Here is a 24481-nt window from a genome sequence, read left to right as displayed (position 1 = left end):
CTACTTTAGGCAAGCCTAGGAGATAAGGGGATGACGTGTCATGATACAGAGGTTTCTAAAGATCTCAATAAATACTTCCTGAATGAGTAAGTGGGGGCCCTTTAGCGTGAGTCAAATCTCAAGGGTTAAACTCTTAAGCAGCACCACACACGACAGTCCTCTCTCTGGACAGAAGCTACCCGTGTACAGAACACTGTGATATGCACTCTGCATCGTGGCCAGCTCCGTGTTAATCGTCTGTTCGCCCTCCTCCACCCTATTTCCTGTGACCTATGTCCAGGTTAACAATGTGGAGAAAGTCATTCGGAACCATGAGGCACACACGTGTTTTCCTGGTGCTCATCAGCCAACCAGCAATGCCACCTCCGATGCAGCCATCCTACCTCCCGAACCCCGAGCAGCCTCTGCCCGCTGCACAGTCCAGTGCAAAGCTCCCTGGACACTGTCAGAGAACGTGAGACTGAGCAGAGCTCAGCAGAGCTCATTAGATGAGTATCTCCTCATCTAATGACAGATTTGTACAGGGAGCAAGAAGGCCAGAAAGCTCTGAAGCATGTCCACAGTTCATGGCCTTCTGCAGGCAGAGCTGAAGTCCGTGCCCGGACTGCTCGGGGTCTGTCTGGACTCTGGAAAGGAGAGCATGAGAGAGTCTGCACTACAGGCGCGGCTTATTCCAGACCTAGAGTATCAGCCCTTGCAGGCAGTGAGTGTGACCTACAAACAAAAGCAATGTACTATCAGGGCACCTCCAAGAAACAAGGGGGAAAAACCTTTTATCCACATGCACCTTTATGTTTTAAATTTATTTTTTTATTTTATTTTATTTTTTTTTAAATATTTTATTTATTTGACAGAGAGAAATCACAACTAGGCAGAGAGGCAGGCAGAGAGAGAGGAGGAAGCAGGCTCCCTGCGGAGCAGAGAGCCCGATGTGGGGCTCGATCCCAGGACCCTGGGATCATGACCCGAGCCGAAGGCAGAGGCTTTAACCCACTGAGCCACCCAGGTGCCCCTATGTTTTAAATTTAAATTAAGTAATCTTGCTGCCCAATGCAGGGCTCAAAGGCATGATCCTGAGATCAAGAGTCATAGGCTCTACAGACTGAGCCAGCCAGGCACCCCCTCCACAGGTCCTGCAGAACTGACTCTCCCACAACTCTGCTTGTGGTTTCCACACAAGCTGGAGAAAAGCAGCCCACCGAAGCCACACACACACACACACGCCAGATTCCGAACGTCTGTTATTTGAGTGCACAAGTGAATGACACCGACCGACCGACCAATCTGACATTGTCACCTTCACCTTGAAAAGACTCTGGCTGTGTTTTAAACTCCCTGTGCTCTCCAGGGGTTGTCTCTCTTGTGGGTTTGAGCTCAAGCAGAACAGAGGCAGAGGTTTCAGCAACAGGCCTCTCCACACCACATCCAGGGACAGGGAGCCTTCAGCACTGCACCCCCGTGGACGGCGAGGGCCAGGTCGGCTGCTGACTGGCGGGAGCTCCTGTGTGATGGGACTCAGCAAGCAGAACCCCACCACCTGCACATTTGCTTCGGAAAAATCTTGCCTCTGGCTTTGGGCTGGACTCTGACTCAATGTCCATGCCCATTATTCAAAAGCTGTCCAATGGAGAAGTTTGCAACCTGACAGGGGGCATTGAACAACAGAAACTCGACAGAGTGTTCTAATGAAATGACAAGGTCTCAGCTCAGGAAATCATCCTCTAATTAAAAGTTGTGTCATTCTGGGGCGCCTGGGTGGCTCAGTGGGTTAAGCCTCTGCCTTCGGCTCAGGTCATGACCAGGGTCCTGGGATTGAGCCCCACGTCGGGCTCTCTGCTCAGCAGGGAGCCTGCTTCCCTTCCTCTCTCTCTGCCTGCCTCTCTGCCTACTTGTGATCTCTGTCAAATAAATAAATAAAATCTTAAAAAAAAAAAAAAGTTGTGTCATTCTGTTGAAGGTAACAAGCTCTGTGTGGCCTGGTGCTGAAACCCTCTAACAGGGGGGAGAACGCCGAGACAAGACTTTGGTAAGGAACAGCCTAGACGGAACAGGAAGGTGAGAGAAGGAATGAGGGGAGGGTGGGAGCAAGGGTCAGAGGGCACGAAGACGAAAAAGTGACCACTGCCAACCTGAGAATCAAGAAAATAGAGACACGAGTGACCTGATCGAATGCACTTGGATCACGGCACTCATTCCTTCCCCGGGTTTCGGCTGGGTGGTTGGTGGGATGTGGGCTCAGACATGCAAGGTGATGTGGTGGGGGCAAGGCCACGTGGTTTCCATCCCAGATGGGTGGATAACCCAGACCAAGCCTCAGATGAAGAGAAAAGGAGGTACAAGGTTGCCAGTGAACATCTAATAAAATTCTTCAGAAAGAGCAAGCTTCCAAGGGACAGACTCTGCAGACATAAACTGTACTTATTTTGAGAGTTCAGATATTTCTTGTAATTCCCTAGAATTTAACAACGAATAAGAGAAACATACCAGAGCTTCAAAACTTGATACAGACTTTTCTTCTAAGTGACTTTAATGTCACGCTATCTGACAATGATCACAATCCAAAGTATAAAAGATACTTCGCTGAGGCTGCCTGGTTTGGGTGGAAACCAGAATGAACAGGGAAAGGAGAGAAGAGCCAAGTCTCACGTTCAACCTGTGGCTGGCTCCCTTCTGCATGGGCATATTTTATAAGACAGCATTTCTTACTCTTGGAACCTCAGCCATTCTTCCCTTTTCTTGGGTTTATCTGGAAGTTCCTGAAGCACACGCATCTGTTCACATGCCCTGGGTCTGGAAAATGCCTTCTTCATTTGGAAGGCTGACCTCTTTGACCAAGGGAAGCTCAAGGAAGGGAAGAGGGAAAGCACCAAGAAGCCAGAGCAGCTGAGGAGGCAGTCTGCTTCAGTGACCCATCCTGGGATGGAATCCTGGCTGTTGACCAACAGCTTTTTGGGGCATTCAGGGTGGGTCAGACTCTGCATTTCAAAGTGAAACAAGTGTTTTCAAGGCTCTGTGCATCTCTTCAGCTCCCCTTGAGTTTTCCTGCTAGATCTTTGTTCTTCCAAAAGGACGGACAACAACGGTGGAGGCAGCGGCAGCAGCAGCAGCAAACACTGCTTATGGGAGAGGACAGAGAGGACAGATGTCCCCGGGCTGTTCTTTCAAGGACACTTGGAACTACTGAAGAGGCACCTGGAGCATTCTGCTCCATATCTGCAACTGAGAGGAGGCTGGCAACTGGCAATTTCCTTCTCCGTCTTAGGGAGAGAAACAAATGGGATGAACCCCACCTTCAGGAAGGCAGACAAGGGCACCTGGGTGGCTCAGTCATTAAGCGTCTGCCTTCGGCTCAGGTCATCTCAGGGTCCTGGGATCGAGCCCCTCTTTGGGCTCCCTCCTCAATGGGGAGCCTGCTTCTCCCTCTTCCTCTGCCGCTCCCCACTCTCTCTGTCAAATACATAAATAAAATCTTAAAAAAAAAGGGAAAAAAAGGAAACGCAAACAAGGATAGTCACTTCATCATCCCTGTGTCCCAAGACGCACATGAGCTGATAGAAGGAAACACATACTGTAAGGAGCGACAACGCCAGGAGGTTAAGAGGACGACTTGTTTTAAGTGAGGCCTAGAAAAATGAAGGTAAGAAATGCTTAAGGAGGGGCACCTGGGTGGCTCAGTGGGTTAAACCTCTGCCTTCGGCTCAGGTCATGATCCCAGGGTCCTGGGATTGAGTCCTGCATTGGGCTCTCTGCTTAGCCAGGGAGCCTGCTTCCTCCTTTCTGCCTACTTGTGATCTCTATCTGTTAAATAAACAAATAATATCTTAAAAAAAAAAAAAAGAAAAAGAAAAGAAATGCTTAAGGAGCCAGGCCGTCTCACCCAGAAATCACATAGCGCTGTTCAACACCAACTGCACCATATAAAGAGAAGTGACGCCAGGTTAGGCCAGGTGTCTTGCACAAGCTGTTTAACTTCCCAGGGCCTCAGTTTCCTTGTGTGTAAAACAAGGGAGAAGCACTGAGTGATCTCCAAGGTCTGAGGGAACTGTGGGGAGCATATGTAACCCTCCCCCCTCCTAAGAACATTAGATGTCCAAGGGGTTTGACCAAGACTGTTGCCTCTCTGATTGTTGGCGGGGGTGGGCAGGCGGGCATAGGATTCCTTCAGATTGATTAAGTAGAATTCCTGTCTGCAGATGCTGCTGCTCGTTTACATTTTTAAAGGAGGCTACCTAGTAGTTATGACCACAATTTGTATTATTTTTACTGCAATCTGCCACCAAAATAGATCTCAACAGCTGATGCAACCAACGCAATATCTGACCTTTTTTCCACTGCAAGGGCTTCTCATTTTTTTTTTTTTTAAGTATGTATACACACAGACTCTTACACGGCCCCAGCCAGCAGGCAGTGTGGGTCTACGAGGCAGCTGCAGGAACAGGGGAAAGAGCCGACTTTGTCCCTAGACTCTACGACATTCTGCTCTCTGGGACCCGGAGGATAAAGTGGGCATTCTTTCATTGTGAGGAAAACAACAAAAACCAAATTCCCACTCATTGAAAAAAATGATTTTCAAATGAGTTTAGGTTTCGAAACTCTCAAGTTAGGTGAAATTTTGCTACAAAAGGAGAGGACTCTGATATACCCTAGCCCCAGCTTGGCTTCCCGGGAAGGGCCGAGGGGCTGGGAGCAGGAAGGCGGGGTTTCAGGTAACCCTGAATATGTGCTCTATGGGAAGGAAGAAAATGGAAAGACTAGTATCCTGCCAGCCACAGCTTGAAAAGATGAGAGGAGACACATGTAAATGAAGACAGACACAAGTGGGAGGGCTAGCAAAATGCTTTTGGGCTTCCTGAAACCGAGAGAGTATTTCAAAGCTTTTGTTTGAGCCTTAGACGTATTAATTGCTTTAGTTTAACCACTGTAGGTAGTTCGTGTGGAATAAAAAGATCCTCCCCTTACTATGCAGTGTGAGCCTGACACTCTCATTTAGAAGACAGAGCGGCTCCCACCCATCTTCTGAGACCTTCCAGCCACCCCGTACAGGGCTGGGCCTTGGCCAGCAGCAGTTTGGGACGCCGCTTCCTGGGGTCGACCACAAAGCACACAGATGCCCCTCCACCACATTTTTGCTTTTCTTAATCAGCCACCAGACTCATCAGCTTCACTGGCTAAGCTCTGTAGAAGTGGCTTACATTTTGAACCTATTTTCTCTTTTTCCAAAGCCTCTCTCCATTCCACTCTGCCCAATCCCTTGACTGCAAAGGTAGAGACAACAGAAAACGTCTGAGTCACTGATCAGCTAAGAGAGACGGGGGCTTCCCAGGAGGGATGCCGGGAACCTCAGGCCTCACTGAAGTAGTCTGGAGCCCAGGACTTTGCAATGAAGGGAATCTGGCTTATCTAATAGGTAGAAACTCATGGAATGAACATTTCCTTTTCTTAAAACTCTCTGAAAGGCGGCAGGCAGATGTGAAGTTTGCATTCTGGGTGGGCAGGGTAGGGAGCTTCGCTGATTTTATCTGCAGACAGAGGAGTGTCACTATGTGGCTCACAGGGTAGCTGTGAGGCCTGCGTGCGGTCACATACGTGAAAACCCAGGGCCCATGCCAGGGGCAGCCCCACACCATGGCGCCTCTCCTTCCCCTCCCCAGGGGTGGCAAACAGAGGCTCGGAGGAAATACATTCGCCTTCACGAGATTCTGCGATCAGAGTTTACTACTAGCAGAACCAAGTCTGGAATGCAGGCCTCTTCTCCCTAGCTTCCAAACTCCACACACTCGGAGGTCACCCACCACTTCTTAGAAGATCAGTAAACGAACCCCACTCATTACAGAATTAGATTTGCCTTCAGTTTTAACATCTGTTGGGATGGAGTAGGTGGAAAAAACTTCAAGAAAAGGGAAACGTGGTGTCCTGTACTTCTCCCCCCAGCCCCCATGAAGTCTTGGTAACTACAAAATGCAATGAATTCATCATTTTCCTCCTTAACTCAGGAATGAAAACAAGCACAACTTGCAAATCCTCAAAAGCCCATCTAGGACAAAACAAACTGCTTCTCAGTACTTTGGTTTCAAACACTTGCTGTAGCCATGGTTTACAAAACACCTGGGGTGGCTGGGCGGTGCCTGGGATGTCATTAGGGACAACTGCTCTGAATAGCCAGAAAGTAATAAAATGCAGCTTGTAGTAAACAGGATGTCAAGGGTTCAAGCAGAGGGCACGAGGAAGGACCAAGTTTTAGAGTCTAGGCAAAACATGGCTGGAAGCGGATGGTGTTCTGAAAGACAGGACATTTTTCCTCTGTGAAGGAGGGCTACCTGCCTGAAGTATGATGAAACGCCAAATGTAATCCAAATATCAGCCTTCTTCTCCTGGCTTCTAGGCGAGAATTCAGACCCACGCAAAATGACGTGGATTGCTCCTCTCAATTCGGCCAAGCGGAGGGTACACACGTTAAATCCCATTCTGGGTGCACAGGGGAGGAGTGATCTCATTACACAGGATGGATGCCTTTAGGCACTAAGGGCTGCTGAGGAGGACTGCCCGAATCCAGAAACAATACCTAGGTGGTGGGAGTACAAACCTAGAAGGCACGGGAAAAAAATCAAGACCTTATATAGGGGAGGCTTTCCTCTAGTTAAGCTTTGACTTGCTATTCTGGGGACCTCTGGGCGGCTACACTCAGGAGGCTCCCAGTCTGTCCCATGAATGGGCCACGCAGGGCATAGCTCATATATTTATCCTCTTTTTGCTCCCCTGTCCAATTTGGGTCCCAGAGAACCCCAAAATATAATGCCTGTATTTGGTTGTTGTTGAAAAAATAGAACAGCTGAAATATCATAAATATAATTATTCAACAGAGGAAGAGAAAAATAGCCGTGGTGGGCCGGAGGGGCTGGAGGAGGGTGTTCACGGCTCCTCCACTATGAACTGGCCCTGGGATCCTCAGTAAGTCACCCAGTCGACTCTCAGCCGCTTCCACAACTGCGGCTGTAAAATGAGGCGAATCCTACTTCATTTGCCAGAGGAAGCAGGCTGGCTCATGTGATAGGAACTCAAAATCCCTTCCAATTCTAAGACCTGTAATTCTAAGGAGCTGGCGTGTCTACAGCTAACCTCGCCTCCCTGCAAGCCAAACACTTCCAGCTAATTACCTGCACAGCGGACACACTGCTTCCTAGCACCAGGCAGAGAAAACAGCGGGAAGACGCACACCTCCAGCCGCAGACCTCAACGTGTGCTGTGTCTCTTTACGTCTTTAAACCCCCAATGTGGGGGGACCAGGATCGCCGGGACTAGGGTGTGTCTCCATTCCACCTTCTCCCTTGAACCCCTGGCCCTGCTCCGAGAAAACCCCGGCACTCTTTATTTTAGTATATGTGCTGCCGAAGCGAGCACTGGCACTCTTTATTTTAAAAAATTCAACACACATGTATCATTTCCTGTCAACCAATAGCAGTTTTGCTCCTCCCCATTGATGCTTGAGCACCAGAGAGAAAATACCCTTCCAGTTCTTGTGGTTCCTTCTTCTGGTGCCTCTCTCCATTGTTTCCAATGCCATGTGGTTATATACAACCGTTTCCCGATTTGCAGATTTAGATATTATCTCAGGACTTCTTCTTATGGAAGAAGAAGACTTAAGCTATTTCATACACCCCCAAGTATCTGTCTATAAAGCAAATATTTCCCCTAATCCCCAAGCTTTAGAGCCAGAATCCAGCCACTCAGCACAATGACAGCTGAAGCAGCGGCAACACCTGACTACAGATTCTAGATTAGCCTGCTCTAGAAGTATGTATGCGTACAGCTGTGTTCTCCCAAGACCACATTAAAATTAGCCTGGTCTATCTATGAAGATTCTAATAACAATTAAACAGTGATTGTAGACTTTGGCAGCAGGAAATAAACCACTAGGTTTTAATGGACCCAACCTTATGGACTAGGGAAAATTCTTCATTAAGTGGCCATAAAACCCAGAGCCCTTCTAGTTTTATATGGTCCATTTTTCCTCCTTCTCCTCTTGTAGGCTCTGAACCCTTTGGCCTCAGAGTCCTCAACTGTAGGGAGCTCAGAGAAAGTGAGTCTGAAGTTGGGGAGCAAACCAGATCAGCTTATTCACGGAGCTAAACTGTTCCTATCTCAGGCTGACAATGGACCTCCCTTCCAAGATAGGCCACAGCACGTGTCTTCTCTGCAAGACAAAAGCACAACAGAAGGAACAGACTCGAGGGTCTTTCCATTCTGTCCTTTTTAAGTCTCCCCCAAAATGAAAGTCTCCCAGAAATGAAAGAAACTAAAAGCTGTCAGTCAGGGGCATTAACAAGGGTGTGCCAGCTCTTAGCAATGCCAAAAAAATTCCCGTTAAATAGAATGCTAATCTTTTTTGTTGTCGTTGCTTTGCATTTTTTGCATTATTCACCTTCCAAATTTTACCAAATGTCTCAGGTCTCACACCTGCATATTTAATGCAGGGCACACATGCCATGTAGGGATTTGTGTTCACCTGTGGCAGTCACTATAACTGAGGTCCCCATGAGCAGAGGGGGCCAGGATGAGACTGTGTTGCAAGGGGGAGGGCAAGAAACCACAGGAACCATCAAAAGCTTCCAGTGAGCAACAATGCTAGGAGCTCAGCTCCCATTTGTAGACTCAGCAGAAAACACAGCTAGAAAAACAACCAAGCATCCCTCAAAATCACCCAACTTTGCATCGCTCCCCTCTGGATAACAATACGGCAAATGAATAAAATGTGCAAACCTATGATTGTTAGCCCCTATATCTGGGGTTCAGACCACCTGTTTTATTGAGCACCTTTTAGAGCAAAGCTTTTGCTGAGACTATACCAGTGAAATGTCCTGCTTCTAATTAGATAAAGGTTCATTCACTTGGCAAATAAGAAATTTAAAAACAGAAAAGGGCAAGCTTTCAAATGGCAAGACAGAAATCATCAACAGAGTGCTTTGGAATTTTAAAGGAGACAAAACAGCTGTAACCAATGGGAGGGAGAAATAGGATACACAATGAATCAACAGCTCAAACTCAGAAAATCAGAGCAGTCACTCATCGGGAGTCTATGCTGATGGCAGTGGAAGGGAACGGAGAGGCAGCGGGACCCCGAGAGGGTAACGGTGCTGGCGAGTGGCCACAGATGCACGGACAGGGTATGTGTGTGTGTGTGTGTGTGTATGCACACATGTGTGCACTCATACACATGCCAAGCAGGACATTAATTTTCCTCTGAGGAATTACAGCACGGTTTCACAATCCTGAGGAGTCAGGAGGACAAGCTGGTTTGGCGGATAAGCAGGAGAGCCAGGGAAATGTGAGCAGGGACAGCCCACGCTTGGTGAGTGCCCAACGGCTCCAGGGGGATTCGGGGTCTCTCTTCCCTGACTTTATTTCCCAACATAGAACACACATCAGTATACTGTCCACAATGGCCTGTGCTCCTTCTATGCCGAGGAATCCCCTGCAGCAGAGGGAAACCCCTGGCTCTAGCGGCAAAGATAACCTCCTGGTTCCTCAGGTTAGACCCATACACACGCTCTTCTCCCAGAAAGCCCTCATGGTTCTGGTCCATCCGTAAGTTGTTCAGAAGGTCTTCTTGCCATGTATACTCTATCTGTAATAAATGAGTTCCAAGTTCTAAATATCTTTTGAGAATACAACAAGCTTTGGGAAGCTGTAGACTCTATAAGGAGTCAACACGCTGCTCCTGTCCTGGGCTCTGGCCTTTGGGCGCCTCACTTAGCCGGGGAGAAAGCCCCTGATGACCCTCCCCAGCCTTCCGGGGGATGAGTTCCTAACAGTCAAAGGCCTGAAGACGAGGCCTGCCCTCAGGAAGGGAGCTGCTCTTATTAATAGGCCCTTGTTTGTAAACAAATGGAATGAAGGCAAACAGACACCAGGGCCTGCCTGGGATGAAGTTACGTGGAGCTCCTTCTCCGCTGAGTGTCTGAAACAGCCCTGCTGTTTCCACACCTCCTCCTGGGCATCCGGCACCACCCCAGTGCAGCAAGTCAAGCCCCTGTGGATTAGAGGAGGAAACCAGGAGGGATGCTGGCTTCCATCACCCCTTTCCCTCTTGCCCTCTCACGATTCTATAAATCACTTCTGGCAGGTAGCTGGGAAGCAGCTGCGAATGACAGTTTCGCTCTGGAGCACAGGAAGCCACCTTTTAACCCGCCTGCTGTTGTTTGTCTCTTGAAAAAACATGACAAAGGAACAGATGTAAGCAACATGCCAACTGTTGAGAGGGTCTTGGAGCACTATAGGAAGCCTGTTCAGAGTCCCAGCACACCAGGCGCTCAATGGAAAGACAACTGAATTCATTTCCTGACACCCCTACCTACGCATGCTCTGGGCCCTTCAGGCTGGGGTCCACAGCCCTCAGGAGATTCGCCACACACATCCCTGCTTCTGCCTTCGCGCGTGCTGCCCAGCTTTGAAGCCCCTTCCTAAGTGGGGTTCAGAGGCCACTGAGAAACAGGGCAGCCTCCCCTCCTAGAGGTCTTCTCTGACCCCCAGACCCCTATCTGTAGAGTACCCTGGACAAGAGTACTTTCTACAGTCAGGGCCCTTCCACGGGTCAATCCAAACCATCCTATTATGTCCATGAAGGTTTGAGGCGCGCTTTACACACCTCTGTATTCTCCTGATGAGCACACAGGGAAACATGTTTAAAGGGCTGCAGCCAATATTTAAAAATATGAAAGAAAAAGAGCTAATGAAAGATACTCTCGGGATAAGTCAGGAACTAGTAGGCAACTATCAGATGATTATTACAACATTCCTATTAATTTTTCTAGGTATAGTAATGATGTTGTGCTTTGTAAGAGGATGCCTTAGTTCTAGACGATGCATGCTGAAGCATTAATAGAATTCAAGCCCTGAGGTGACTTACTTTCAACTGGATTGGCCAAAACCAAAACTGAAACCACATGTGTGTGTGCATACACATGTGTACAGATAAAGCAAATGGGGAAGAATGTTTCAACTGCTGAATCTAGGTTTTCACTGTGTTCTTCTAATTTTCCCGTGGCACTTTAAAAGTCTTGTAATAAGGGGCACCTGGGTGGCTCAGTGGGTTAAAGCCTCGGCCTTCGGCTCAGGTCATGATCCCAGGGTCCTGGGATCGAGCCCCACATCGGGCTCTCTGCTCTCCGCAGGGAGCCTGCTTCCTCCTCTCTCTCTGCCTGCCTCTCTGCCTAGTTGTGATTTCTCTCTGTCAAATAAATAAAAAAATATTAAAAAAAAAAGTCTTGTAATAAAAAGTGGAAGGAAATGAAACGGAAGAGAAAAAAAACCAAAATAGAATGCAGAACATGAAGTATGATCTGGTTTCAGGTGTCTACAGATGTGCGTGTGTGTCGTAGGTTACAATGTAAATGTATTTCTTACTGTGGGTCAAGACCAAGAGTTTGAAAATGCTACCCTACAGCCTTCTCACTGCACTAAGCATACCGCAGAGGCCTGCAACAACAAATCAACGTCTAGAAGCACGGGACTTCAGTGCAGAAGCAAGCTGAGAAATCGTTAGGTCTCCAGTTTTATTCCATTAACTCAAGCTGTGTCAGACTATCCAAGCCCTTTCCTGCCTTTGCATATGTGGGCCTCACCTCCACTCAGCCTTCAGGCCTTTCTTATCAGAAGTTTAATTACTCTTCAGAAAGGCTATTCTGACTTTCCCTGGGATGCCAAGGAGGGGTTAACACAAGACTCTGAGTAGGGTGACCAGGTGTCCTGGTTTGCCCAGGCTTGAGGTGTCTTGCAGACTAGGGGGGACTCTTAGTGTTAAAACTAGGACAGTCCCAGGCAAGCCAGAGAGCTGGTCGGTGACCCTGGATCTGAGGGAAGACTGCATGAGAACCTTGGACAGATCGAGGACAGCTCTTCCTCATGGCATCCCAATGGCGACAGCAAATGCCAGACTGCGAAGTGTCTCCTACAGCCTTAAACAGAGCCTCCGATTATTCACCAACCAATCTGGAAAGCAAAGGGCAAAGGGAGCTTACTGTGAAGACGTCATCATCGCCAAGCTCTGCTTCATTATGGATGGTGGAAGATGATGTGGTTGAGCCTAAAAAGATTTAAAAAAAAGGTAATAAGACGCATTTCCAAAGATGGTAAGTCAGAGTCAATCATTTAAAAAATATATTTTAACAAAACCACATTCCGTTTCTTTCGAATGTGAGTCATCAAGAGAAATACATAACCTGGGAATTAAATGTTTTTAATTTATTCCTCTTCAACTGACTAGCTAGGATGTTGTTCCCTAAATTAAATCTGTCTACTGTTGTTCTCAATCCTACAAACTTCTGCCCAGGCAACCAGAGAAGCAGCACCCAGAGTGGCACCTCAGAGGGGATTGAGGGGGGGGGGTTGCTGCCCACAGCTCGCAAGTATGTGCACCTCGGGCAGCCTCTGCCAGTGGCACCCCAGGGGGAACCCACCACAATCTCCGTGTAAACTGGACTTACTTTCCCCATCTTGTCATCTGCCAACAAGAGGGTTGGACGAAATGGCTTGCACGGTCACCTCTTGTTCTGAAATGCAGACACTAGACTCAAAAAACCCAGATTGGGGGAGCTGCTTTCTAAGCTGACACCCATGCAAAGAGATTTTCTCTCGCAATGTTCGGGCACCAGTGAGGTTTCCATTTCTGCAGGCCAAAATTTGGGCTTATGCCCGAAAACCCAGTTTATTCCATCATGGAATGATTCGGGCATGTAGGATTCGATTTATTTACGTGTTCATCTCTTTCTTCCTTCTAGTATGCACATCCACGTAACTTGTTCCTTTTCCCCTAACAGTACCCGATATTGGGTGGCCCAACTTAACAGATGCTGTTAATGGTCAAAAGGAAAAAACATATTGAAATCTGCATAAGTGATCTAGGTATACCAACAGGGAAATTTCTTCTCCATCTCCTTTTCTTGGTTAGATCTTTAAAAACGTGCATTTAGAAAATATTTTGCTATTCCATAAAACTGAAATTAAGAGAACTGCACAGAAAGGAATGAGAACTGTTTAAATTTCTATGAGAGATCGGAGGAGAAAAAAAAAGTCCTCTGCTCAATTACTACCGATCTTTCAGGAGTTTCCTCAGCTAGTTCAATATTTCTAGTCAACTGATGTTTGAGGAAAATTTGACAGAAAACAGCTTGCTAGGTAATATACAGAGAAAAAAATTGGTCACATTTGTGTTCAGCTTCAGTGACTATTTGGACATACGGCATAATTCTATCAATAATATCGGAGCTATTTTCTTTGTAATTATTTAAAAGCTATGTATGATAACATTTTAAACATTTGCCACCTTAGGTCAGACCCATAATGTGAACACTGGTGTTTCCTATTTTTTGGATATCACATGGTTGTAGTGAACAGACTCATGTTCTAGCTCGAACTGTCTTACTACTGAAGCTGAGCAAGTTTTCTTAGTAAGATTTGCTTTCTGCTCTTCCCCAAATCCACAAAGAAGAAAAGGACTTCAGAACACTTTAATTCTTAAACAAATGTAGCAACCCATTCTTATTCATCCATCTCCCCAAATTCTGAATTTAGCTTACACATGCCTTGCTTGATTCTTTCTGTTCTAACAGGGCCCGGGCTGTGGCACCTTTAACTCTCCGAATGGATAACTGAATGTGTCAAGAACTTGTGCATTTGCGTGTGGACTCTAGAAAAGCCTATGAGAATGGAATGCACAAAAGCCTTCCAGGTCATGGTCAAATGCAACCCAATGTCTCCTACCCACTCACCCACCGACTTAAGGCCTAACCCCAAACAGGGCTCCAGGAGATCCCTTTCCCTTTCCGTGCAAACACCCTGGGCTCTCATTACAGGAAGGCAGTGGGAAGGTCTGGCACCTTCAGGGCCTATTACACTCACCCTCCATTTCTAAGTCAACACGGATCACACCAAAGCCATTTCAACAGTCAGGGAAAGGTGAACTCTGTGAAAAAGTCACTGACATGGAAGTCCAGAACTTACCTTTTCGGAGCAGCGTCTAAAAACCAACTGGGATCACCCCGTACTCTGAAACCTATCTCCTTTTCCCCTGCATTGTCACTTGGTAAACCACAAATACAGGATGGCAGACAACTGGAATAAAAAAGGCCTCGGAACACTCCCACTGTCCCCCTAAGAACACAGTGACAGGACATGATACCTTCTATAAGGTCCTCGATTGCTTTCCTCACTCCCCTGTCAAAGGCTCGAGCATCAGCTGGGCTTTGGAAAGTAAGTCCAAACTTCCTATTGTCGACCTTCCAATGATGAAAGGTTGGGTTGGCTTTGGTGTAGACCAAGTCCTTTCTTACATAGCATTCCAATACCACCTGAAGGATTGAAACACACAGGCTGGTTACTTGTGAAGGAGTCGGGATGGTGTCTCGTTACCAAAATCCCAACCAGGAAACATCCATCATTAATGGCAACTAATGAAAACCCTCCGTCCCTGCCTTCTTGTATCTATGAGTCTCTCCATCTTAAAGGAAGCCTTTGCTTACCTCATGGACCACTGCTCTTTGTTGACCCTGCCCTGCTAGCCTTTGGTGATCCTCACTGCACTTCTTAACCATCCTGGTTCTCAGTCATTTTAATTCCTCCCACCCCTAATGGGGAGGGGGCCGTGGGGGTAGGGTGAGGGTGGTTTCTATGCTGACGGCCCAGGTCTTGGGCTTTGCTCTGTTTCCGCTTTACTGCTACTATGTCAGTGCTTTTGTTCTAATGGCTCTCAACCTTCCCTCCTCAGTCCTAATGGCTATTTCCCAGAGACCTCACACGCAACATGTTGGAAAAATTAACTAACCTGCTCTGAAATTTCTGCCAATTTCCCACATCTCGCAATGCCAACCCTTCCCTGTTCACGCTCCCAGCTCAAAATCTCTGTCTCAGTCTCTGGTGCTTTCCCTCTATCCTGTATTATCGACCACCAGGTCCATGTTTACTTCAACATCTCCTAGATCTACCTCATTTCAGTTGCTCCCACCCTAGTCTATTAAACTTTTATCTGGATTATGCAAACAGTCTCCAAGTTTTTAGTGATCTAGTCCCAGAAGTGCCTTTTACTAAGCTGTGACTTGGAGTTGATTGTTTCAGACCCTTGATCTTTTCATCTTTAAAATGGAAATAACACAGACACCAACGTGCTTGGAAAACACTGAATGAGAAACTTAAGGTCATACTAATTTCCCAGGATATTCCTACCATCACATTCTACTTTCACTCCCGTTCTTCCTGTGACCTTCACAATTTAGTACTTGATTTCACAGTATTTTCTAACAGTTTCATGTGCGTTAGTCCTGTGCCCCTAACCAGGCTGCAGAAGACCAAGATGCATTACAAAATAACGGTATGGCCAGCACAGTGCTGTTGGTAACAAAGATACCAGGATTTTAAATTATACAATCAAAGCAGCACTGCCATCATGTGAATGTAGACGTCATTCTTTATTCATAAAAAACTCCAAAATAGCGACCATATTCATTCCTATGGCTTCATTAGCTATACCAAGATCATTCTGCTAAGTTTTAATAGCTTCCACCTTGTTCTGGCAAAGCTCCACATTTAACAAAATAAGATCTTATTAATTTTAGACTAAGCGAAGGGCAAGAGTAAAGCCCTGCCTAAATTAGTTTAAGTTCAAATCAGAGAACAACTTTAAATGCACAGAAGTTTCAAGAATGCATCTAAGCAAACAGAAATTCAGTGCTGCCTAATAAATGGCCTCTGACTTAATAAACAGAGGAGTGTACTAGTCACACTGGTATATCAAATGGAGGTCCCCAGCAGTTCACTTTATCCCGTTGTATTGAAAGAAGACAACAGTCCCCTCGCACTGTTCTATTTATGATTAAATTGCTTATTATGGCCATTTTTCTCTAAGAATAGTGCAATGATTAAATGTCAGCCCAGCCCCATTCCAAATTGGGGAAATCCAAATAACCAAGGCTTTAACTAATAAATGTTATCTATTTTAGAATTTAATAGTCTCAATTCAAAGCCTCAAAATAAACTACTTATAAAAACAAAGACTTCCAGTTTCTCCATATTTTTTGAAAGACAACTTTACTCCAACGTGGGGCTTGAACTCATGACCCCGAGATCAAGAGTCTCATGCTCTATGGACTGAACCATCAGGTGCCCCTCTCCACATTGTTAGGATGAAAAAAATTAGTCTTTGGTTGATGTTTTCCATGTTTAAGATTCTCCCAGTGGCAAGTTTTCTTAGAGAAGTTATAAAATTCTTAGAAAAATTCAGCCACCTAAAATGAGTGAGGGAAAAGGGCTCAGTACCATCTCTTTATGTCCTGTTAAACAAAATAACATCAGTACATATTTAGGTTTAATGACAACAATGAGAAAGTTCAGGTGTTTTCATCTTCACAGGTATAAACCCTCTAGTGAAGTCTGGCTTAACTTAAACCTTGAGAAAGGCTTTAAACAGATTATCTTTTTAAATGAAATGCATGGGGAGAAAAAAAGGCCATTAAATGTTCTCACTGGAAGCTTTAAAAGAATCTATACCAGAAATGCCTATTTTCAAAGATTTAAGTAAATCTACACAAATACATGAAGGATTCACTCTGGCTCATCTGTCCTTCCCCACTCTCAATGCTTCTCCACTTCCAGAGTCAGCTGAGGTCAGGATGGGGGACACAGAGCCAGGTCCATTCCTGAGGCTTCCTTACATACGTACCTAAGCTTCTGTGTTTTTCAGTGTGGCCACACCTACAATTGGCTCTGCAACTTGCCTTTTCTTTTCCTTGAGAACACATCTTAGAGACAGATACAGGAAAGGAAGAAGTTCCATTTCATGGCTTAGTACGGATACGTTAGAATTACTCAGCCATTTTCTGCACTGATGGGCATTCAGGTGATTTCTGATCAGTCACTTTCAGACAGTGCTGCAATTAACATTTTTTACGTGTTCTCAAATTTTGTTCTACGAGCTCTTGGGAACCCTTCCACTTACCCTCTCCTCACTTCAGGGGATCCAGGGTGGCAAAACAATTTTCACATAGGGGCACCTGTCGGTTAGGCGGCTGCCTTTGGCTCAGGTCATGATCTCGGGATTCTGGGATTGAGCCCTGGGTCTGGCTCCCTGTTCCATGGGGAGTCGAGTCTGCTTCTCCTCTGCCTCTGCCTCTCCTCTCTCACTCATGTTCTCTAATTGACTCTTGCTCTCTCTCAAATGAACAAATAAAATCTTAAAAAAAAAAACAAAACCAAAAACAACAAACTATGTTCACATAGGCAGTTTTTGCCTTTTCCTTGTGTTGCCATTTCTGGTGAGGGTGCACAACGCACAGCAAGGAAAACCTTGGTGCTATGTGCCGTTCACGGGCAGTGCAGCAGCATCAACATCTACACAAATCACTGGCTTCGTCACTGCCACACAGGCCACGTGGAAAAGGCCAGTTTTATATCAGACTGTCCTCAACAAAGCAGTTAACAAGTATTAAGTCTTGCCCCTTGAACACACAGCTTTGATCCCATGTGCTGCAGTGGGATGTGTATATAACGGGACTCTCCTATCTGCTTCTGCCTTCAATGTACTGTCCTACGTCGCTCTGGCTTACGTATATGAAGAAATGTCATGGTGCATGTCCAATGTCAAATGCACAAATGCACAGATGGAGAGGGAGGGGCACTTCTCACAGCCTGTCCACTTCTGCTGCATATGGAAGAACGACGACTGTCTCAAAGGAAAAGTACTCATGCAACTGTTACAGTTGTGACTTGAACGGACTGCCTTTCCCACAGATCACCAGGCTCACTTGAAAGAACCACCAGCAGATGAACTATGGTTATCCGGACCCAGGATTTGGCAGATACTTTCTTGAAAATGAACACAGCGAGCCTGTCACTTCAAGGAACACAACTGGAGGTATTTGCTGCCAATAATAAAATCTGAACTTTCTAGTGAAATCAGAATTTTGGATAGCTTCCCAATACTTAACTTTTCTAATGATATTAGTGGTGAGGTTAAGAAATGTCATTTTTTTTTTTGACACTGCAGAATTAAATGTATCAATGTTTGCAAGATCTGCTGAACTCAGTAAACCATTCTTTTTCAAATGACATGATGTTAAAATTAGGAATGAGTAAAAGGTCCACTCAAGGTGAAAGATAAACCAGCAGATTTTAACGTAACAGGGTATGAAAAGTTCATTCATGCGGATTTGGATCGCACATTTCAGAAACTACTACAAGCTGAGTTTTGGTGGGGTATCCAAGTACATCTACAATTACCTGAAAAGTCTATTAATATTTTTCTCCCCTTTTGAACTACTTATCTGTGTGAAGCTGGATTCTCCCCATATACTTCAATCAAAACAACAAACTGCAACAGCTTGAAAGCAGGAGGAGATATTAGAATCCAGTTATTTTTCTATTAAGCCAGATATTAAAGAGACTTGAAAAAATACAAAGCAATGGTCCTATTTTCTCCAATTATTTTTGTTTGGGAAAATATCATATGGTGACTTGTCATAAATAATTTTTAAAATTTCAGTTTTAATTTCCAATATGGTAAAAATAAGTAGCTATAACTCACAAAACAAAAAGCCTTTTGCAATCCTCAATACATTTTTAGAGTGTAAAGGAATCCCGAGACCAAAAATGTTTGAGAACCACTGCTTTCCTTAAATCTTTGTGTGCAAGTCTATCACTACAGGATGGGGTTTATTTATTTTTTTTAAAGATTTTATTTATTTATTTGACAGAGATGACAAGCAGGCAGAGAGGCAGGCAGAGACAGAGGGGGGAAGCAGGCTCCCTGCTGAGCAGAGAGCCAGATGCGGGGCTCGATCCCAGGACCCTGGGATCATGACCTGACCAAAGGCAGAGGCTTTAACCCACTGAGCCACCCAGGCGCCCCCAGGATGGGGTTTAAATATGAAACTGACAGGTTAAAAAGTATGTACACTTAAAATGAATGCCCTGCCAAACTGCCGTTCAAAGAGCGTTAGCCGTTGGAACTCCCACAAGTGGGCACGTATGCTCACAGACCTCACAGACCTGCCCATGTACACGCAAGGAATGACCAACCTTTCAGAGCATGGGGTTCATCTTCGTAGGGTGATTTCTCATGGATTTAAGGAGTAAACGTCTCTAGTTTATCTAAAATGATTCAACTCAGACATTTACATTTACATTTAATTTCTCAGGAAAACTTCATCGTCCCCAACTTAACAAAAAGTTATCTAAATAACAATTTCTGACTGAATGTCTGGAACAGACTTTTTCCATGGAAACAATGGTAACTCTATTCACAGCCTTTAACATATAATTCAAATAATAACAAGAACCAATGTGCTAAATTCTGGAACTGTACTACACTGGAAAAACTAGTGATAACACTAGTTTTTTATCAGAAAAAGCATTTCTTGTCCTAATTGGAATACTAGGAACTCTGATACCATCCATCTAAAAATGATTTCCACCCTCTCCTCACCATTCCACCACTTGCGAGAGGGGTCCTTCAACAACCTACCCCGTCTGCAGGCTCCCTACGTGGGTCCATACCCTCCAGTGGGGCAGGAGTGCTGTGTTATGAAAGCTTGGAGGCCCAAGGAGGAGTCACCGCATCTCCAAATGGGGTGTGTGTGTGTATGTGTGTGTGTGTATGTGTGTGTGTGTGTGTATTGTGGGACAGGGCAGTGGGGGACTGGGGTTAAGTACCACCGAGGAGAAGAGTCTAGAATATCCCAGAGTGTGAGGCGTGGAGAGATGGGGAAGCACAAATGGGTACACAGGTGTGTGATTTCAGTTTGAGGGCATACAAAAGTCTTGAAGTGTAGAGTCACAGAATATACAGGGGACAGGAAGAAAAATGGGGTGACTGAGAAACATGATGGGGTATAGGGGAGTGGTGAAGGGAGGATGAGGCACACAATCCTGATGCAATAGCAACAAGCAACAGCAACAAATAACAGAAGCTCGTCCACAACCAGGACTGCCCTATTACCTGGCAGAGTTAGTGTGGGGGGACCAGGTTTTGGCCTCACAGAGAAATGGTTTCCAATGCTGGCTCTGCTACTGACCACGTGCCTAGATGGAGGAAATGGATCACTTCTTGGAGCACTGAGTTTCCCCACTGTGAAGTGGAGATAAAAGTATCTTCCTCCTTCAGAATGTTACAGGAATTTAGCTGAGGTTCTTTACATAAAGGACCCTGACCAAAATGGTAAAAGTTTACAATTATGTACAAGTCCATGGTAAGATACAAGTTTATAAATGTATTTCTAAAATGAAGGGGCTGGATGAGAGAATCTAAAGGCAATGTTAGGTTCACATAATCTACGACAGACCATGAAAATACCAAGAAAAAAAGAGATCTAAAAAGATTTAACTGCTCAGGCAAGATAATCTGCTAACATAAAAGTAATAAAAATAAAAAGGGAACAAGTGAAAAAAAGTCTATCAAAATTTTTGCTAGAAAAAGAACACTAAAATAAAAAGGTAAGCAACAAATTATAAGGGTATTTACAGTAAATAAGGCAGATGAAGATTAATATCTTTCTTATACAAGAGGGCACACATAGCAAGGAGAAAAATAAGGCCCCCAACAGATAAATAAGCAAAGGACATTGACAGATAATTCACAGTTATAGCTGCTTAACAAACAGAAAAACAATACCATTAAGTACTCAATAACATGATACCACTGTTACTCTGTCAAACTGGTAGAGACTTAAATATATGACCCCCTCCCCCACCCACCATGTGTTAAAGGAAATTCTCATACACACTGGTAGCAGTTCTTTGTATAAGAATCCAAAGTCATAAAAATTTGACCCCCTAAATTCTTCCAAGAAAATAATAAGTGTGGGAAATGTAAGTAGGTCATATGAGGTGGTGGGGGAGGGTGGGAAAGTACCTTAATATTTATAATTAACCCTAAGGAGATCAAATAAACAATGTTACATGAACCTGATACCAGTAATTGGGAAAATTTCTTATGAGAATGTTAAGGCAAAGCAAATGAGATGCAACATTGTTGACAAGCTCTGATCGGGCGCTATGGAAAAATAAAAACACACACCTGCGGTTTTGAAAAAACTACACCAAAGGACGAAGGGCAGTTGCACACATGTGACTTTGGCTCAGTTTTAGGGTCAGAGTGACAGGGTATCAAATACTAGTTCCAGGCCCTCAAGATGGGTCACTGAGAACAAGGAGTCTTTCTGAATCTTCATTTTTTTCAGTTATAATTACACAGGCTACTGTAAGGGTTAGCACTCTATTTAGCACATGGCAGACATCAGCTGAATGGTAGTTATTTTACTTTTTATTGGTAGTGTGGTTACACTGCCTGTATTGTGATTACCTTGTAAATAAGAATGTTTTAATTACTGGACTAATATGTAGGGAATTTCCTGAATGGACACCCTTCTTAAAATGAGCCATGTTCTCCCTTTAAACTTTCATTCACTGCATTTTTCGAAATGAATCAAGTGTGAAAATGGCATTTCTGTTAATCTATATATAACATTTACAAATTGTTCTGTCTTATCTGTTTGGTAACTTTTTTTAAACAGTAAAAAGTGGTTGCAAAAGATTAAATTTGTACATTTAACTCATAAAACTCAACAGACACACTCGCTGTTAGGATCTCAAATGTAACACTGACTTTCCCTGTGGTGTCTCTGTATGTTCTCTGTTGAGATCCCATACGATCCTGCACATTCTGAAGCAACAGATGGCTTTTGAGTATACACTCCATGATCAAATAGGACAGATAGGAGCAATGTTCTTCCGGGTTCAAGGCCACTAATTAAAAGCAGGTTGGAACATTCAATTTTCCTCCGTATCATAGATTCCCTTCCTAACTCAGAACTGGACATCCAAGGTCCTTCATGGAACTGTATGTTATGAACTACAAATGCTCCACTCTCCAAAATACATATTTAATAAGCATGCACAATTAGTATAGATGTGTGATACCATTACTTTTTCCAAACAGGTTTTTTTTTTCATTAGTGTCTGAAACAAAAGCTACACTACCTTTTAGATGAAGAGTAGTTACAAGTAACCACATGTCAGGTGACATTCTGCCTTTGCATTTGACTTTTTATCATCCAAACCTTGATGGCATGCTTCATGAACAAACTCTACATTATTTAAAAAAAAAAAGCCTGACCTCACAGCTCACTACTGTGTGATTCATAACAAAGAACACACTTCTGTTTTGAAGATCTTGTTACAGTGACAGAAAGACAGCTCAGTTAAGCAAAGACGCCAACAAGACGGCCAAACACACGACTTCTAAGCACCTGCGGTGTCTGGTGTGTGATAGAAGTGCCTTTGCTGGAAAGCCAGGGTGACTTTCTGCATGTGGCATCAGCTCCAGAGGTCTAACTTCTGAAGCTTTCACAACAGTTTGAAGTCAGAGAAATAAGGGGAGGGAAAAATAACCACCACCACCACCACCACCACCAAACCTACGAGAAGAGGGCTTGCGATGAAACAATAAAGAAATCGGTAGTCGCTGATTTAACCGTGTGTTGCGTGTCTGCTATTACCAGTTTGTCCTTCTGGCGTTCACCATGGATGAGAAAGCCGCTTCGTCCATTGCCTTCGGGGTGCATGACCTTACAGACCCCCACGCGACTGATCCCGCCTCCTTCCTGTGGGAACCATCCCCCGCTGGAGTCATCTCTGGTCATAACCACAGCCTTGACACGTACAATATAGCTGTCACTAAAACGACAACAACAAGAAGAATGGGGCATGATAATGGTCTGGTAGCTGCAGGACACGTTTCCCAATACAAGATGAACACCAGCTGGCACTGTTCTGGACTCATCAAAAGAAAAATCGATGCCTGGTGGCAGCCTTAAAATGTGGCCTTTCTCAAATGGCGGGGGGAGGGGTCGACAAAAAACACTTAAACTAAATATACTGCAAAAGCATATTTTTAAAAAGACACCCAGTAATTTAAAAATATTTGTAAGTCTCTGGAGATGTATATAGGCATTAACATTCTAGTTTCTGGGTGTAAGTTTTAATAACAAAATGAATGAACTAATTGCGGCAATTTATTATCGCCAAGTAACAAAGGCAAACCTATGAACTTAAGAGGATATTATAGTGTCAACCTTTAAAAACTTAGTTTATAATGAATGACTTAGGCTTAATGTTTTACAAAGCTAATCATCTTCTGACTTAGCACAAGAACAGGATAATTCCTTTCCAAATTGCAAATTCACCATGCAATCGTGTATCTAGGTGGGAAAAGATTTCAGTTCCAATACCCTTTACACATGTATAGCCTTCTGTTTATGATTTTATTTTTTCCAGTCTAAACTTCAATTTCGCAATAAGTTCTTTTGCACATTTGCCAAAAATCCTTTCTTCTCCAGAGACCAACTCTAGTTCTTTTCATTCTTCATCGCTTTTGGGGAAACGTATTTGGGTTTTTCAGCAAGGCCATTTAAATTCTCATTTGCTGTTTTCTTTCTTTGGATAGAATTCATTTTTTACTCATTCAAACATATATTCACATCTTCTACATGCCAGGCACTGACTGTGCCAGATTCTAGAGAAACAAAGATGTAGAGTAACACAGACCCTCCACCCTCCCCCTTTCCTTGGGACTCAGGGAAGACACCACCCTCCCTACCCCCAACGCCAGCCAGAGCCTGGCCACTGCCATCTCCAGTCCACCAGAGATCATTTAGACATCGTCCCTCTGCCCTCCACCCCTGCTCACCACACTCACCCGGATTTCCCATGACTCCCTGTGGCTCAATATCTACTAGTCCCCCCCACCCCGCTCCCTCTTATTTCCACATCCCTTCTTCAGATCATTCCTTTCATTTTGAAAACGGTAAAATATGTAGTAACACATACCATTTTAACTGTACAATTCTTTGCCATGAAGTACGCGGCCACGGCTCTACAACTCTCCCCGCCATCCATCTCCAGGACTTTTTTTTCATATTCCTAGGCCACAGCTCCATACGATAAAACACTAAACCCTCTCACGGCTCTCCCCTCTGCCCAGCCCCTGCAATCACCCTTCTACTTTCTGTCTCAATGATTTTGACTGCTCAGGGCCCTCCCAGAAGTTCCTTTCACTTTCTGAGCCCACATGGAAATGTGCTCTGGGGCTGGGCTTCCAGGGCCCACTGACACCGGCGACAGTCTCTCTCCTGCAGCCCTCTAGTTTCTCCGGTTTCCCAAGTCTGAACATGCCACCACCAGCCTCCTCTTCAACCTACTACAGACCTCTGGGACGCAGCCCTTCCCTCACTCTTGGAAGACAGTGGCAAATGGGCCCACTGTCCTCCATCTCTTACAACGATCCCTGCTGTGAATCTTGGTAATCTCCTTATTCACACAGACGATCTGTACAGTTCCTTGGCCTCTCAGTTTCTGGAACTCTTCCCCAATGCCCTTGTCTTACAACCAACCTTAGGCATCCCGGCCTAGCTCATACCCGTGGCCTTGTCATTACTGATAGCTG

The 24481-nt window shown here is 44.9% G+C and overlaps 1 protein-coding gene across 1 annotated transcript in view; it reads right to left on the bottom strand.

Annotated features, from left to right (window-relative positions):
• SPRED2 (sprouty related EVH1 domain containing 2) overlaps positions 1-24481 on the bottom strand; it is a 116144-nt gene that overhangs the window by 7726 nt on the left and 83937 nt on the right. Inside the window, exons 2-4 of the mRNA XM_045979573.1 lie at positions 22536-22713; positions 14174-14342; positions 12015-12079 (exon numbers count right to left, since the gene is read on the bottom strand). Of these exons, the coding sequence (XP_045835529.1) occupies positions 12015-12079; positions 14174-14342; positions 22536-22713 (412 nt within the window). The remainder of the gene's footprint in view (positions 1-12014; positions 12080-14173; positions 14343-22535; positions 22714-24481) is intronic.

Source organism: Meles meles, chromosome 15, assembly GCF_922984935.1.
Source record: "Meles meles chromosome 15, mMelMel3.1 paternal haplotype, whole genome shotgun sequence".
NCBI lineage: Eukaryota > Metazoa > Chordata > Mammalia > Carnivora > Mustelidae > Meles > Meles meles.
The sequence above is the reverse complement of the archived record's forward strand: the minus strand, read 5'-3'. Positions and strand labels throughout refer to the sequence as shown.